The sequence below is a fragment of the Myotis myotis genome, unplaced genomic scaffold (genome assembly GCF_014108235.1).
Source record: "Myotis myotis isolate mMyoMyo1 unplaced genomic scaffold, mMyoMyo1.p scaffold_m19_p_45, whole genome shotgun sequence".
Classification (NCBI taxonomy): Eukaryota; Metazoa; Chordata; class Mammalia; order Chiroptera; family Vespertilionidae; genus Myotis; species Myotis myotis.
Window position 1 is genome coordinate 871,973 of NW_023416352.1, and position 13,224 is coordinate 885,196.

The 13,224-nt window shown below is 50.5% G+C and overlaps 1 protein-coding gene across 1 annotated transcript; it reads left to right on the forward strand.

The window, feature by feature from the left end:
* The first annotated feature begins 1,537 nt into the window (after nucleotides 1-1,537).
* On the forward strand, nucleotides 1,538-10,154 carry LOC118655430 (orphan sodium- and chloride-dependent neurotransmitter transporter NTT5-like). Its single transcript, XM_036307236.1, has 12 exons — nucleotides 1,538-1,579; nucleotides 1,640-1,973; nucleotides 2,407-2,564; nucleotides 2,754-2,877; nucleotides 3,067-3,242; nucleotides 5,988-6,098; nucleotides 6,258-6,499; nucleotides 7,155-7,341; nucleotides 7,731-7,932; nucleotides 8,062-8,221; nucleotides 9,523-9,685; nucleotides 9,909-10,154. Exons 1-12 carry the CDS (start codon nucleotides 1,538-1,540, stop codon nucleotides 10,152-10,154), a joined length of 2,145 nt encoding a protein of 714 aa, XP_036163129.1.
* Nucleotides 10,155-13,224: the final 3,070 nt, after the last annotated feature.

Consider the following 13,224-nt stretch of genomic DNA (forward strand, 5'->3'; position numbering starts at 1 on the left):
GAAGCAAATCTCTGAAGTATAAGAACACTTTAAAAGAACACCTGGCCGAAACCGGTTTGGCTCAGTGGATAGAGCGTCGGCCTGCGGACTGGAAGGTCCCAGGCTCGATTCCGGTCAAGGGCATGTACCTGGGTTGCAGGCACATCCCCGATAGGAGGTGTGCATGAGGCGGCTGATCGATGTTTCTCTCTCATCGATGTTTCTAGCTCTCTATCTCTCTCCCTTCCTCTCTGTAAAAAATCAATAAAATATATTAAAAAATAAATAAATAAAAGAACACCTGACAAAATGTATCACACCTAAAATAAATAAGAGTAATCCTAATATCAAATACCAGTCAATACTCAGATTTTCTTGTTAGTCTCAATTTTTCCTGGTAGCTTTATTTTTTAACAGCTTTATTGAGATATAATTCACATCCCATACAATTCACCCATTTAAAGTGTACACTTCAATGGTTTTTCGTCTATCACAGAGTTGTGCACCCATCACCACAGTCCATTTTAATACATTTTCATTATCCCCAAAAGAAACCCCACACATCTTAGCCATCACCCCAACTGCCCCAGCCCCTTAAACCAGCCTAAGACAACCACTAGTCTACTTTTTTAATATATACATTTTATTGATTTTTAAAAATATATATTTTATTGACTTTTCAGAGAGAGGAAGGGAATGGGATAGAGAGCCAGAAACATCAATGAGAGAGAAACATCGATCAGCCGCCCCCTGCACACCCCCAACCGGGGATGTGCCCGCAACCAAGGTACATGCCCTTGGCCGGAATCGAACCTGGGACTCCTCAGCCCGCAGGGCGACGCTCTATCCACTGAGCCAAACCGGTCAGGGCTGATTTTTTTTTATAGAGAGGAAGGGAAAGGGATAGAGAGTTAGAAACATCCATGAGAGAGAAACATCGATTAGCTGCCTCCCGCACATCTCCTACTGAGTATGTGCCCGCAACCCAGGTACATGCCCTTGACTGGAATCGAACCTGGGACCCTTGAGTCCGCAGGCCGATGCTCTATCCACTGAACCAAACCGGTCAGGGCCAGATTTGCTATTTCTTTGTGATTTAGTCTTGGTAGATTTTCTGTTTCTATAAGTTTTCCATTTTATGTAGATTGTCCACGTTTTTTTGGTGTACAATTAATTGTTCACAGAACTCTCTTGTAATCCCTTTTTTTAAAAAATGTCTTTTTAAATTGATTTCAGAGAGGAAGGGAGCGGGAGAGAAATAGAAACATCAATGATGGGAGAGAATCATTGATCAGCTGCCTCCTGCACACCCCACACTGGGGATTGAGCTCGCAACCAGAGCATGTGTCCCGACTGGGAATCAAACCGTGACCTCTTGGTTCATAGGTCGATGCTCAATCACTAAGCCATGCCATCCAGGCAAGCCTCAGGGTTTTTGTAAGGTTAGTCTTGTCTTTCCTCAACTCATACAGCTAAAATTTAAAGTTCTTGATGTCCTTAAGGTCAAGAAGGAAGGAGGCCCCATCCTTGCAGAAGCAGAAACTAGAGCCTTCTCAGAATGATGAATGTTATTGAAAACATGGAGTCCCAGGATGAGAATGCCCAGATGTCTAGCTCTCCCGATTCCAAACCCGTGATAGCTGGACCTTCAGATTCCAAGCCTGTGATTGCTAGACCTTCAGATTCCAAGCCTGTGATTGCTAGACCTTCAGATTCCAAGCCTGTGATTGCTACGACCTCAGCTCCCCCAACCGAAAACGCCAAGGTGTTGCCTACTGAGGAATTGAATGGGGAGGAACCAAGTATGGATTGGTTTAATGAAGATATCGAGAAAACACTGGAAGCCATAGACAAAGATGAGCCAAAGGACGAATTGGCCACTGACCGACCATCCTGGGCCAATAAGGTTGAGTACCTCATGGCTCAGGTGGGCTACTCCGTTGGGCTGAGCACCATCTGGCGCTTTCCTTATCTGTGTCTTCACAACGGAGGTGGTAAGCCTGGGGAGGAGGAATCTCGAACCCATGAAGGGTCAAGGAGCCAGAGGCTTGTTCTGGCTTCTCTGGGGTCTCTGAGATAGGTAGGGGATGAGGATTTGGGGTCCTGAATGGGGCAAGAGCTAAGTATGTGAATACAAAGAACCTTGGGAGGGTGAGCACAGGATATCTGAATACTTGGGTTCATAAGGTGGGGCTGGAGGTCTGGGTCAAGAGTCGGAGTAGAAACTAGGTATCTGGGTCTTCTAGGAACTGGGGGATAAGGGACTGGACACCTGGGACGGTGAGGGATGTGGAAATAGTTGAAGCCTGATGCCCTTGGCCCTGAGGGAGGTCACTGGTAGGGAATGTGTTTTCCTGGACTTTCAGAAAAGGCCAGGGACTAAAAACACCAGATGTTCCTCAAGGCCCTCCTGAATCCCCTGCACAGGGAGCTTTATCATCGTCTACATCCTTATGCTGATTTTGGTCGGATTTCCTCTCCTCGTGATGGAGATAGCCGTTGGTCAGAGGATGCATCAGGGCAGCATTGGTGTGTGGAAGAACATGAGCCCCTGGTTTGGTGGTGTGGGGTATAGCAGCTTCATGGTGAGGAGCCCTGGGCTGCCCAGGCCTACCCTTTACACTGACCCTTATCCCAACCCTTGTCCTGGAATGGGTCCCATGATTTCATTTCAGTGGGTCAAGCCCCTTCAATTCCCCGATCCTCTGTCCAATTCCCTCCCTTCTGCTGGCCTACCTTTCTTCCCCGCCTCCAGAATTCTTCATGGTCCCTAGGTGTGCTTCATCGTGGGCTTGTACTATAGTGTGCTCATGGCTTGGAGTCTCTACTATTTGGTTCAGTCTTTCCAGTCTCCCCTGCCGTGGTCATTGTGCCCCTTAACGAAGAACTCCAGTTTTGGTGAGATGGGAGGGAAGAAAAGGGCAAGTAGGAGGGCTGAGAAGAGGAAAGGGGGATGAAGGAAGAAGAGGATCATTGAGATAGATGGACAAGCAGATGGATGATGAAATGGGATGGGAAGGAGCGGGTGGAGGAAAAGAAGGGGAGGAACCTGGGTTTGCAGTTTCCTCCATGGCCAGTTCACCTCAGATCCTGAATGTTCACGGACAACATCCACCACATACTTCTGGTACCGGCATGTGCTGAAGACCACAGATGAAATTGAGTTGGGTGGGCTACCAATCATGCATCTCTCTGTCTCTCTACTTGTGTCCTGGTTAATTATCTGCATCTGTATGATCAAAGGGCTCAAGTCCACTGGGAAGGTGAGTTACCCTCTAACTTACTCATCTGATGGACTCCTTTCTACCTGAGACCCCTATTATTCTCCTAACTTGATGCCTGTAGATCCCAACTTCTTTTTTAAAAATATATTTTTATTGATTTCAGAGAGGAAGGGAGAGGATGAGAGAGAGAGAGAAACATCAATGATGAAAGAAAATCATTGATTGGATGCCTCCCAAACACCCCCTACTGGGGATCGAGCCCACAATCTGGCCATGTGCCCTGACTGGGAATTGAACTGTGACCTCCTGGTTCATAGGTCGATGCTCAACCACTGAGCCACACCAGCTGGGCTTTAAAAAAATTTTCACCTGAGGATATATTTTTTAACCTGAATTTTTATTTAAAACTAGAGGCCCAGTACACAAAAATTTGTGCCCTTGGTAGGGGTCCCTCAGCCCAGCCTGTGCCCTCTTGCAGTCTGGGATACCTCGGGAGATGACCACCTGCTGGCTTAGGCCTGCTCCCCGGGGGATTGGGCCTAAGCTGGCAATCAGACATCCCTCTGGCAGCCCGGGAGCCCTCGGGGAATGTACACCTGCCAGCGGGGAGCAGGCCTAAGCTACAGTCGGACATCCTTAGCGCTGCTGAGGAGGTGGGAGAGGCTCCCACCACCACCACTGTACTGGCAGCCGGCAGCCTGGCTTGTGGCTGAGCAGCGCTCCCCCTGTGGGAGCACACCAACCACCAGGGGGCAGCTCCTGCATTGAGGGTCTGCCCCCTGGTGGTCAGTGTGTGTCATAGTGACCAGTCATTCCCAGTCGTTCTGCTGTTAGGGTCAGTTTGCATATTACCCTTTTATTATATAGGATAGAGGCCTGGTGCATGGGTGGGGGCTGGCTGGTTTGCCCTGAAGGGTGTCCTGGATCAGGGTGGGGGTCCCCACTGTGGTGCCTGGCCAACCTGAGTGAGGGGCTGATGGCTGTTTGCAGGCTGGTCACACACCCCCCTTCATGGTGGGGGTCCCCACTGGGGTGCCTGGCCAGCCTGGATGAGGGGCTGATGGCTGTTTGCAGGCTGGTCAAGCTCCTCCCAGTGGGGACCCTCACCCCATGGAGGTTTGGCCAGCCTGGGTGAGGGGCTGATGGCTGTTTGCAGGCTGGTCAAGCTCCTCCTAGTGGGGACCCTCACCTCATGGAGGTTTGGCCAGCCTGGGTGAGGGGCTGATGGCTGTTTGCAGGCTGGTCACACCCCCTTTAGGGTGGGGGGTCCCCACTGGGGTGCCTGGCCAGTCTGGGTGAGGGGCTGAGGGCCATTTTCAGGCTGGCCAAGCCCCCCAGCGATGGAAGCTCCCAGCCTCTCCTTTTTTTCTTTTTTCTTTTATTCTGGGATTTATTTACCTTCTATAATTGAAACTTTGTAGCCTTGAGTGGAGCTCAGAGCCGGCTGCGGCAGGCAGGAAGCTTGCTTCCTCCATCACTGGAGCAACCAAGCCTCCTGCTCACTCCAGCTCCGTGGCTGCTGGCCGCCATCTTGGTTGAGTTAATTTGCATATAGTCGCTCTGATTGGCTGGTGGGCATGGCTTAAGGCATAGAGAAGGTACAGTCAATTTGCATGTTTGTCTTTTATTAGGTTAGATGTTCTTGCTTAGAGATATCTATATTAATAAAAGGGTAATATGCTAATTAGACCGACGTCTTCCAGACATCCATCCGGATGTCCTTTCGGTAAAAGCCACAGTGGTGGGGCCAAGGCAGAGGCAGTTAGGGGTGACCAGGCTGGCATGGGAGGGCAGTTAGGGGTGACCAGGCCGGCAGGCAGGTGAGCGGTTAGGAGCCAGCGGTCCTGGATTGCAAGAGGGATTTCCGATGCAGGGATCAGGCCTAAACAGGCAGTCGGATATCCCCCGAAGGGTCCTGGAATGGAGAGGTTGCAGGCCGGGCTGAGGACCACCCCCCCCACCCGCCCCGTGCATGAATTTTGTGCACTGGGCCTCTAGCATGTTAATAAAAGAACATCATTTTTTAATATATGTTTTTTATTGTTGATAGTATTACAGATGTCTCCCATTTCCCTGCCACTACCCCCCTTTGCCCAGCCCCTACCCACTCCCCCAGGTCTTCACCACCCTATTGCCTGAGTCCATGGGCTATGCATATAAGTTATTTGGTTTGTCTCTTCTCGTCCTCCCACCCCCACATTGAGGTATGTCAGTCTGTCCCATTCTCCCTGCTTTGGTTGTTATTTTGTGGGTCAATTCATTTTGTTCTTTGATTCCATAAATAAGTGAGATCATGTGATATTTGTCTTTCTCAGATTGGCTTATTTCACTTAGCATAATAGTCTCTAGGTCCATCCATGCTGTCTCCAAGGGTAAGAGACCCCCCTTTTTACAGCTGCGTAGTATTCCACTGTTTAAATGTCCCACAGCTTTTTTATAGGCTATTTTTTCCACTGATTTTTAGAGAGGGTGGAAGGGGAGGGAGAGAGAGGAGAGACAGAAAGAGAGAAACATCAATGTGAGAGAGACACATCGATTAGTTGCCTCCCGCTCCTGCCCCAACCAGGGCCGGCATTGAACCTGTAACCAAGGTATATACCCTTGACTGGGAATCTAGCCCATGACCCTTCTGTCTGCGGGCTGATGTTCTAGCCACTGAGCCAAACCAGCCATTCCAACTTCTCATTTCTCCTCATCTGACCTCTGATTCCCAATAGTTTGGCCCTACTATCCCAACTTTTGCCTTTGCTGAACTTTCTTTGAAGAATCATACTTCCTACCCAGATGCTGTATGTCTCAGTATTCCTTTCCTACATCATCTTCATCTGTATCCTAATCCGGAGTCTCATGCTGAAAGGAGCAGACTTTGGTATCAAGAGTTTGTTTGCTGCCCAGGTGAGGTGTCCCTCACCCGTTAACCCTCTTATCCCAGTGGGGGTAGCAGGGACTGTGTAGTCTGGTAGAGGCCCTCCTAGATCCCCCTTTCATTCCCTTCTTTTGTCTTCTGTCCTCCCCCCCTTATATCCCAATTCACCTGGCACTTCTCCTCCTCAGGTGCCAGCCCTGTACTCTGTGGACGTGTGGCGCCGGACAGGGAACCATCTCTTTTTGTCCATGGGCTCCGGCTTTGGCAGCTTCACTGCCATCAGTTCATACGTCCCTCGGTCCAACAACTGCATCATGGATGCCTCTGCCGTGGCTCTTCTCAACCTGATTATCTCTGTGACTGCCACGCTGTTTGTATTTGCCACGTTGGGCTACTTGGCCACAGAGAACAGTGAGAAATGTTACCTGAAGTGAGCCCAGTATTTCATATGGATTGCGTCCCAAAGACCCAAGTCTTAGAAATAGCTCGTAGAACTCTAGTCTAGGGCCCCATCCGTCAGGGATGTGGGCTCAGTCAACATGGGTCCCTCAGATGTGAGCATCCTAAACTTTAGAAACATTTGAAATCTCTCTCTTTACGAGCTGCCTTTCTAAACGAAGAAAACCCCAAACTTGGATGTTTTCAAAGGTGTGTTTGCCCCATTCCATGGCAGTCGCCACGGAAAAATTAGGGGATCTCTTCAACTGAACCAGTAGACAAACACACACAAAAAATGCCCACAGCACGAACCCCTATAGCCTATTTCCTATTTTCTTTTTTTAAAAAGTAATTCTTAACTGTTGAAAGTATTACATGTGTCCCCTGCCTGTTCCCTATTTTCATCCCCTCTGCCATTCATTTCAAAAACTGCTTATCAGACATTTCTTTATAAAGCATCTCCTATCTACCAACCCCTGAGTTGAGTTCTGGAAACATAGCCAATGGTGAATCAGACTATCATCCCTGCCCTCAGGAAAACCACAGAGCCGAGACCCAGCTAGCGATTTCCCTTCTCGTCCAGAAAATAAGAGAGAAGTTGTCTTTGAGGCCCAAATGACTGTACATGATCCCACTCCCGCCCCCAGGAATGCTGAGAGAATGACGAACCTGGTCACTGCGGGCGTGCTGCCTCCTGAGCTCCGGCTCCCGGAGAGCCTGTATCAGCATATGAGCTACACCTACCCCAGGTGGTTTGGCAACCTCCCTGCAGGAGCCAAACTCATGGCCCTACCCTACTTGTCCAATTGTGACTTATCTGAGCAATTAAAGGAGGTAGGTAAGGGTTGGGGGGAGGGGGAGGGGAGTCCTAGAATTCCCCTCACCTCCCCCAGAGCACTGGAAACTCCAGCTCTCCTTAGGGCCCATAGAATCCAGGGAGGCAATTCTGAGCAGCATCCCGGGCAACCGAGCAAGGTTACCAGCCTCCTTTAGTGAGAAGGCAATGGCAGGCTCTGTAGCAGCAAGCGCCAGCGTTCGTACAAGCCTGCTGAGCGCCAACACCAGAGAGAGGCCAGACCAGCAGCTGCTGCGGGCGGAAGTCCTCCTTACAATGCCACTAAGGAACAGCGCTGCAGATCACTTCGGGGGGGCGGGGACAAGAGCCCAGTTAGGACTCTACGGGCTCTCTGATCCCGCCCCCCCCTCTTCCTTTCACTTTACAGGTTATGGAGGGGCCGGGTGTGGCCTTTGTGGCATTTACTGAAATCATCGCTGTGTTTTCTGGATCCACCTTCTGGGCCATCATCACCTTCGTGTTTCTGGTGACCATGGGGCTGAGCACCATGCAAGGGATCCTGCAGGGCATCATCACCCCGCTCCAGGACACCTTCTCCTGCCTTCGGAGACACACAACCCTGCTCACAGGTGCTCTGACCTATGACCTCGCTCTCACCGGCGGCCGGCGGGGCCGTGGTGTAGCTTAACCCCACCAGGACTCCTCCAGCCCAGCGTGAATTCTGACCTTGATCCCAGCCTGGTTGTTTCCCCCTCCAGTGGGTGTGTGCGTGGCCATGTTCCTGGGCAGCTGCTTCTTCGTGCAGCCCTCCGGCAGCTACTACGTGAACCTGCTGGATGACTACTGGGCCTCTCTGCCCCTCTTCCTCATCCTCATCTTGGAGAATGTGTCCATGGCCTGGATCTATGGGGCCCGGAGGTGAAGTCCCAAGCCCAGGCTCTCCCTCCACACACCCTCGGGGAGAACGGGGCCCCTCCTGCTCTGATCCCAGGGCTAAGGACAGCTCCCGGGAGGGTGGGAAGGAGAAAGACATGGGCTGGTTTGGGGAGAAAAATAAATGTACAATGGCAAAGCGGTGAACAGTCTGTAGCAGGACCTAGGGGACCCTGAGCCCTACTGTTGACCAGGGAGGTCTGGACATCTGAAACATGGACGCCCTTGCTTCTCCAAGTGCGCTCTATGGAGCAGCGGCACTGGCCTCGCTGGGAAGCTCATTAGAAATGCAGGCCCTCAGGCTCCACTTCAGACCAGTGGCTGCATGTTAACAGAAACCCTAAGGCAGCGGTTCTCAACCTTCCTAACGCCGCCACCCTGTAATACAGCTCCTCATGTTGTGGTGACCCCCAATTTCATTGTTACAAATTGAATATAACGAAAGCATAGCGATTCATCACAAAAACAATATGTCATTATATATGTGTTTTCCGATGGTCTTAGGCGACCCCTGTGAAAGGGTCGTTCGACCCCCAAAGGGGTCGCGACCCACAGGTTGAGAACCGCTGCCCGAAGGGATCCCGATGCGCCCTAACCTTTGAGAAGCACCGTGCCATCCAAGGGTGGCAGCCTTTCCAGGCGACGGTGGCTCTCGGCATCACGCACACTCGCCCACACACTCGCTCCCGCTCAGATAGGACTTAGGGCCTCCCACGCTCCAAGCAGGTCTGTAGTGAGTCCTCCGGATACTGGGATAAATTATATTTAGCTTCTTCTCTCAGAGTCCAAAGAGGAAGGCACAGAAGCAGACCCTGGGGCAGGTGGTCGGGGCTGCCCAGGGTGCTGGAGAAACACAGGTGGTTAGCAATCGAGTCAGGCAATGAGGGGATGCCTAAACAGGATCTGGACAGATGGAGGGGAGTTCATCAAGGGAAAGAGATGAGCATTCTAGGCAGAAGGAACCTGACTTGTGTCTGTAATGCGCCTAAGAAGGTATCGCATTACTAAAGATAGCGGGGTACATGGGCTTAAAGAAGCTACATTTAGGAACTTGGCTTCATCCTGAAGGTGAAAAAAAATATCTATTTTTTTAAATTCTGGGGCTGGGACAGAAATTAGCCTGAAAAGGGATGGATTTTAGAGGTAAGAAGACTGGTTTGGAGATGAACAGAAAGGTCTAAGAAATGTGAAGGGGTCTTTCGGAGGCTGGGTTTGGGCTGACCCCTCCCCCAAAGCTGGGTAAGGCCGGAAGGGCCCTTCTAAAGCCTTATGACCCTTCCTCCCAGGTTCCTTGCTGACTTGATTATCATATTGGGGCGCCCCATCTCCCCCATTTATCGTTGGCTATGGTGCTTTGTGTCTCCATTTGTGCTGCTGGTCCTGTTTGTAAGCATCCTGATTCATCTATATGTGAGGCCGATCACTTACATGGCCTGGAACTCCAGCACCGTGAGTTCCCCCCACAGACCCCGGACCCCACACCCACCCTACCCCCCCTCGAGGGAACGGGGACAGACTTTTCAATCCACTCTTGCCTCTGGGACCCAATCATCTTATTCCCTGGGGATTCAAGTGATCTGGTCTCTTGCCTTGGTTCATCTCCTCCCCCCACCTTCTGCATCTCACTTCAGATAACCTGGGTGTTCTAAACCTTCCTCCCTTTCCTCCACAGTCAAACGAAGTGCTCCATAACTATCCGCCGTGGGGGAAAGTCTTGCTCGCCCTGCTCACTGTCTTCACCATCCTGCCCATCCCTGCCTACTTCTTGTACACCCTCCTGAAACGGATCTCCCCAGCCTCCACGAGGCACCACAGGGACACCGATTTCTTAAGACGTAAAAGTAAAGAGGAGAAGAAGAAGGCCCGTCCTCGGCTTCACGTGGGGCAAAGCCTAAAGAAGATGAATAAAAACAGATAACCAAAGAAACAAACTTTCCGCCACGGGAGTAATTCCTCTCTGAAATAAAGACTTGGCTCATTTGGCTTCATGTCACTTGTTATGCCCAGATTTCAAGATCCCCAAAAGACCACCAGGGAGCCAGCCGAGTCCGATGCAAAAGCAAAGAGTCTTTATTCGGGCTAGCTCGGCTCCCCAACCACACTCACCGATGCAGCGGCAAGCGGCAGAGAGAGGGAGAGGGGTTTGATAGGGGGGTTGGAGTAAGGGGAGGAGAAAGGACTGTGGGCCCTGCCGATGGGCCAGGCGCAAGTCGGTGTCTTGTTACACAGGATGTGGTCACATCTATGGCGCGCACTTCCCTTGATTGTCATTGGTTTCTGGGTGTGGCTAGCAGAGGCTTGGGCTTCTGGGAAGAAGCTCCTTGCTGAGCACATGGCTGCCCAAAAATGGAGGATCCAGGGTAAGATGGAGGGCATAGCCCTTACCCTGGGGTAAGATGGAGGGCGTAGCCCTCGCCCTTTCACACTGTGTGTTGTTGCTGTTTTCACCCTCACCTGAGGGTTTTTCCCCCATTCATTTCCAGAGAGAGCGGAAGGGAGTGGGGAGGGGGAGAGAGAGGAATAGCTATGTGAGGCATTTCAATGGGATGCCTCACACAGACACACATGCCCCTACCAGGGCTGGGGAACCTGCAATCGAGGGACATGCCCTTGACCGGAAATTGAACCTGAGAGAGACCAACCCTTTGGTCCACAGGATGACGCTCTAACCACTGACCCGCCAGGGCACATCACAGGTTTTTCGAAGTGGAACTCCCTGGCTGCCAAGTTGACATTAAAAGAGGGAAATGTAGGAATTGCTAATGTAACTGGACCCAAAGTCTCTTGTTTTTCCTGGATTGGGAAAGTAATGCTGGGGGTCTTGGCCAGCATCTAGGAGGGTTCAGGAATCTGGAGAAGGGGCTGCTGTGAAGTATTAGAGTCTAGAGACGAAACATAATTTTGGAAGGCCTTTTGGGGAGCCCGAGGAGCTAGGCTATAGGAACCAAGTTCTGCTTGTCTCAGCACCCCTTGCTTTTTCTTAATGCCAAGTGTCCTATGGCAGCGGTTCTCAACCTGTGGGTCGCGACCCCTTTGGGGGTCGACCGACCCTTTCATAGGGGTCGCCTAAGACCATCGGAAATCACATATATAATTACATGTTGTTTTTGTGATGAATCACTATGCTTTAATTATGTTCAATTTGTAACTGAAATTGGGGGTCACCACAACATGAGGAACTGTATTAAAGGGTTGGGGCATTAGGAAGGTTGAGAACCACTGTCCTGAGGCAAAGGAGATGTACAGATCAAAGGCAAGGTTTAGAATACAGAATCCATTGTCAGACGAGGGGACTGCCTAGCTGGCTGCTTGGGTGTTTGTCCAGTAGGAGACAATAACATGTAGATTAAAATGCCCTCAGCTGTCAGGCAGCAAGCAATCATCTATGCAGATCTTTAGGTGTGGGGCAATGCCCTTAGCCATTTCCAGAAGGCAATTCTCAAGGTTCCATCAACCTTTTGATGAACCTTCTTGCATTTATGACATGCTGGAATTAGCTTCCGGCAGGAAAGCTTTTCTGGCTGATGGAGATGAGCATAGTCATTCCTCGAATCTCCTGCACATTCCCTCATCAGACTGGTGCTCTCTGGCTTCCAGTATTTGGCTGCTGACTGCTGGCACGGCCTCTCCTCGGCTTCCTCCTCTCGAAGTTGGTCTGCATAAGTCCTGGTCCCTATGAAATGAGGGCAAAAGTGGTGGTGGCAAAGTCAGTTCCGTGAAAATGTACCTTTGTCATTAAAAAAAAATTAAAAAGACCAAACTGAAGAGTTCATCCGCCTGCACACACAAACCCAAAGCAAAGCAAGAGCAGGAGTTTACCGTGGAGAAAAGAATTTGTTTATTAGGATTGGTGCCAATCTGGAGGATAGCTGCCCTGTGCCATTTCATTTTATGATTCTATTAGTGTGACAACTTTCCAAAGCTCTAGAAACTGTCTTTTGGCGAAGATGAAGATTTTCAAGCCAGAAGATTTTTCATTGAAAATCCAGAGGCAGATGGCATAGAAAGGAGAGGATTTCACCAGATTCTCAAAAAAGGTCCATGTTTCCCTCAAAAGATTAAGGGCCACAAACATTTGAAAATGCTCGGTACATTGGAGTAAATTTTAAAAAAAGATAAAAAGGAACTTCTCGAAGAAAACCAACAGGAGAACCAAGATGGCGGCATAGGTTAACGCCAGAGTTTGCTGCTTTGAACAACTACTTCAAAAGTGAAACCAAAAAACGGAAGGGACATCACCCAGAACCACAGGAACGCTGGCTGAGTGGAAGTCCTACAACTAGGAGGAAAGAGAAACGCATACGGACACTCAGAGGAGGCGCAGTGCTGAAGTCAAATTCTGAGGTGCGGAGTGCGCCGAGCGGGCTGGCGGCGGAGGGCGCGGTTGGCGTTTTCAATCGGGAGGGAGTCACAGACTCTGAGCTCCAGATCCGGGCGAGTCTTTAGGGACCCAGACTCAAACGGGAGAAGCGGGACTGTCTGGCTTCGGTCAGAGCGAGTGCAGCTTTCTCTCTGAGCTGTGCAGCGGGTGCTGGGACTCAGAGAGGCAGAGCCCCTGGGGACAGGACTGAGAGCAGCCATAACTTCTCTCTCCGGCCCACCCTGTTGATCCTGTGCGACCCGCCCTGCCCAAGCCCTGCACAGAGGCTTTTGCCGGATAGCCTCAGGCAAAGGCTAGATTAGCACCTCCCTAGAGGACAGAAGTTCTCTCACTGCTGACACAGCTGATTCTCATAGCCACTTGGCCTGGAGGTCAAACCCTCCCTGGAATTAGCTACAACAATCAAGATTTAACTATAAGACTGCGAACAAAGACCACTAGGGGGTGCACCAAGGAAGCATAACAAAATGCGGAGACAAAGAAACAGGACAAAATTGTCAATGGAAGATATAGAGTTCAGAACCACACTTTTAAGGTCTCTCAAGAACTGTTTAGAAGCCGCCGATAAACTTAATGAGATCTACAAGAAAACTAATGAGACCCTCGA

What these genes read in the sequence shown, in the direction of transcription:
- LOC118655430 (XM_036307236.1), top strand. Translation starts at nt 1,538, where the DNA reads ATGATGAATGTTATTGAAAACATGGAGTCCCAGGATGAGAAT. An exon ending in AACGAAGAACTCCAGTTTTG is followed by an intron (nt 2,878 to 3,066) that starts GTGAGATGGGAG and finishes AGTTCACCTCAG; the next exon opens with ATCCTGAATGTTCACGGACA. An exon ending in GGCTCAAGTCCACTGGGAAG is followed by an intron (nt 3,243 to 5,987) that starts GTGAGTTACCCT and finishes CTTCCTACCCAG; the next exon opens with ATGCTGTATGTCTCAGTATT.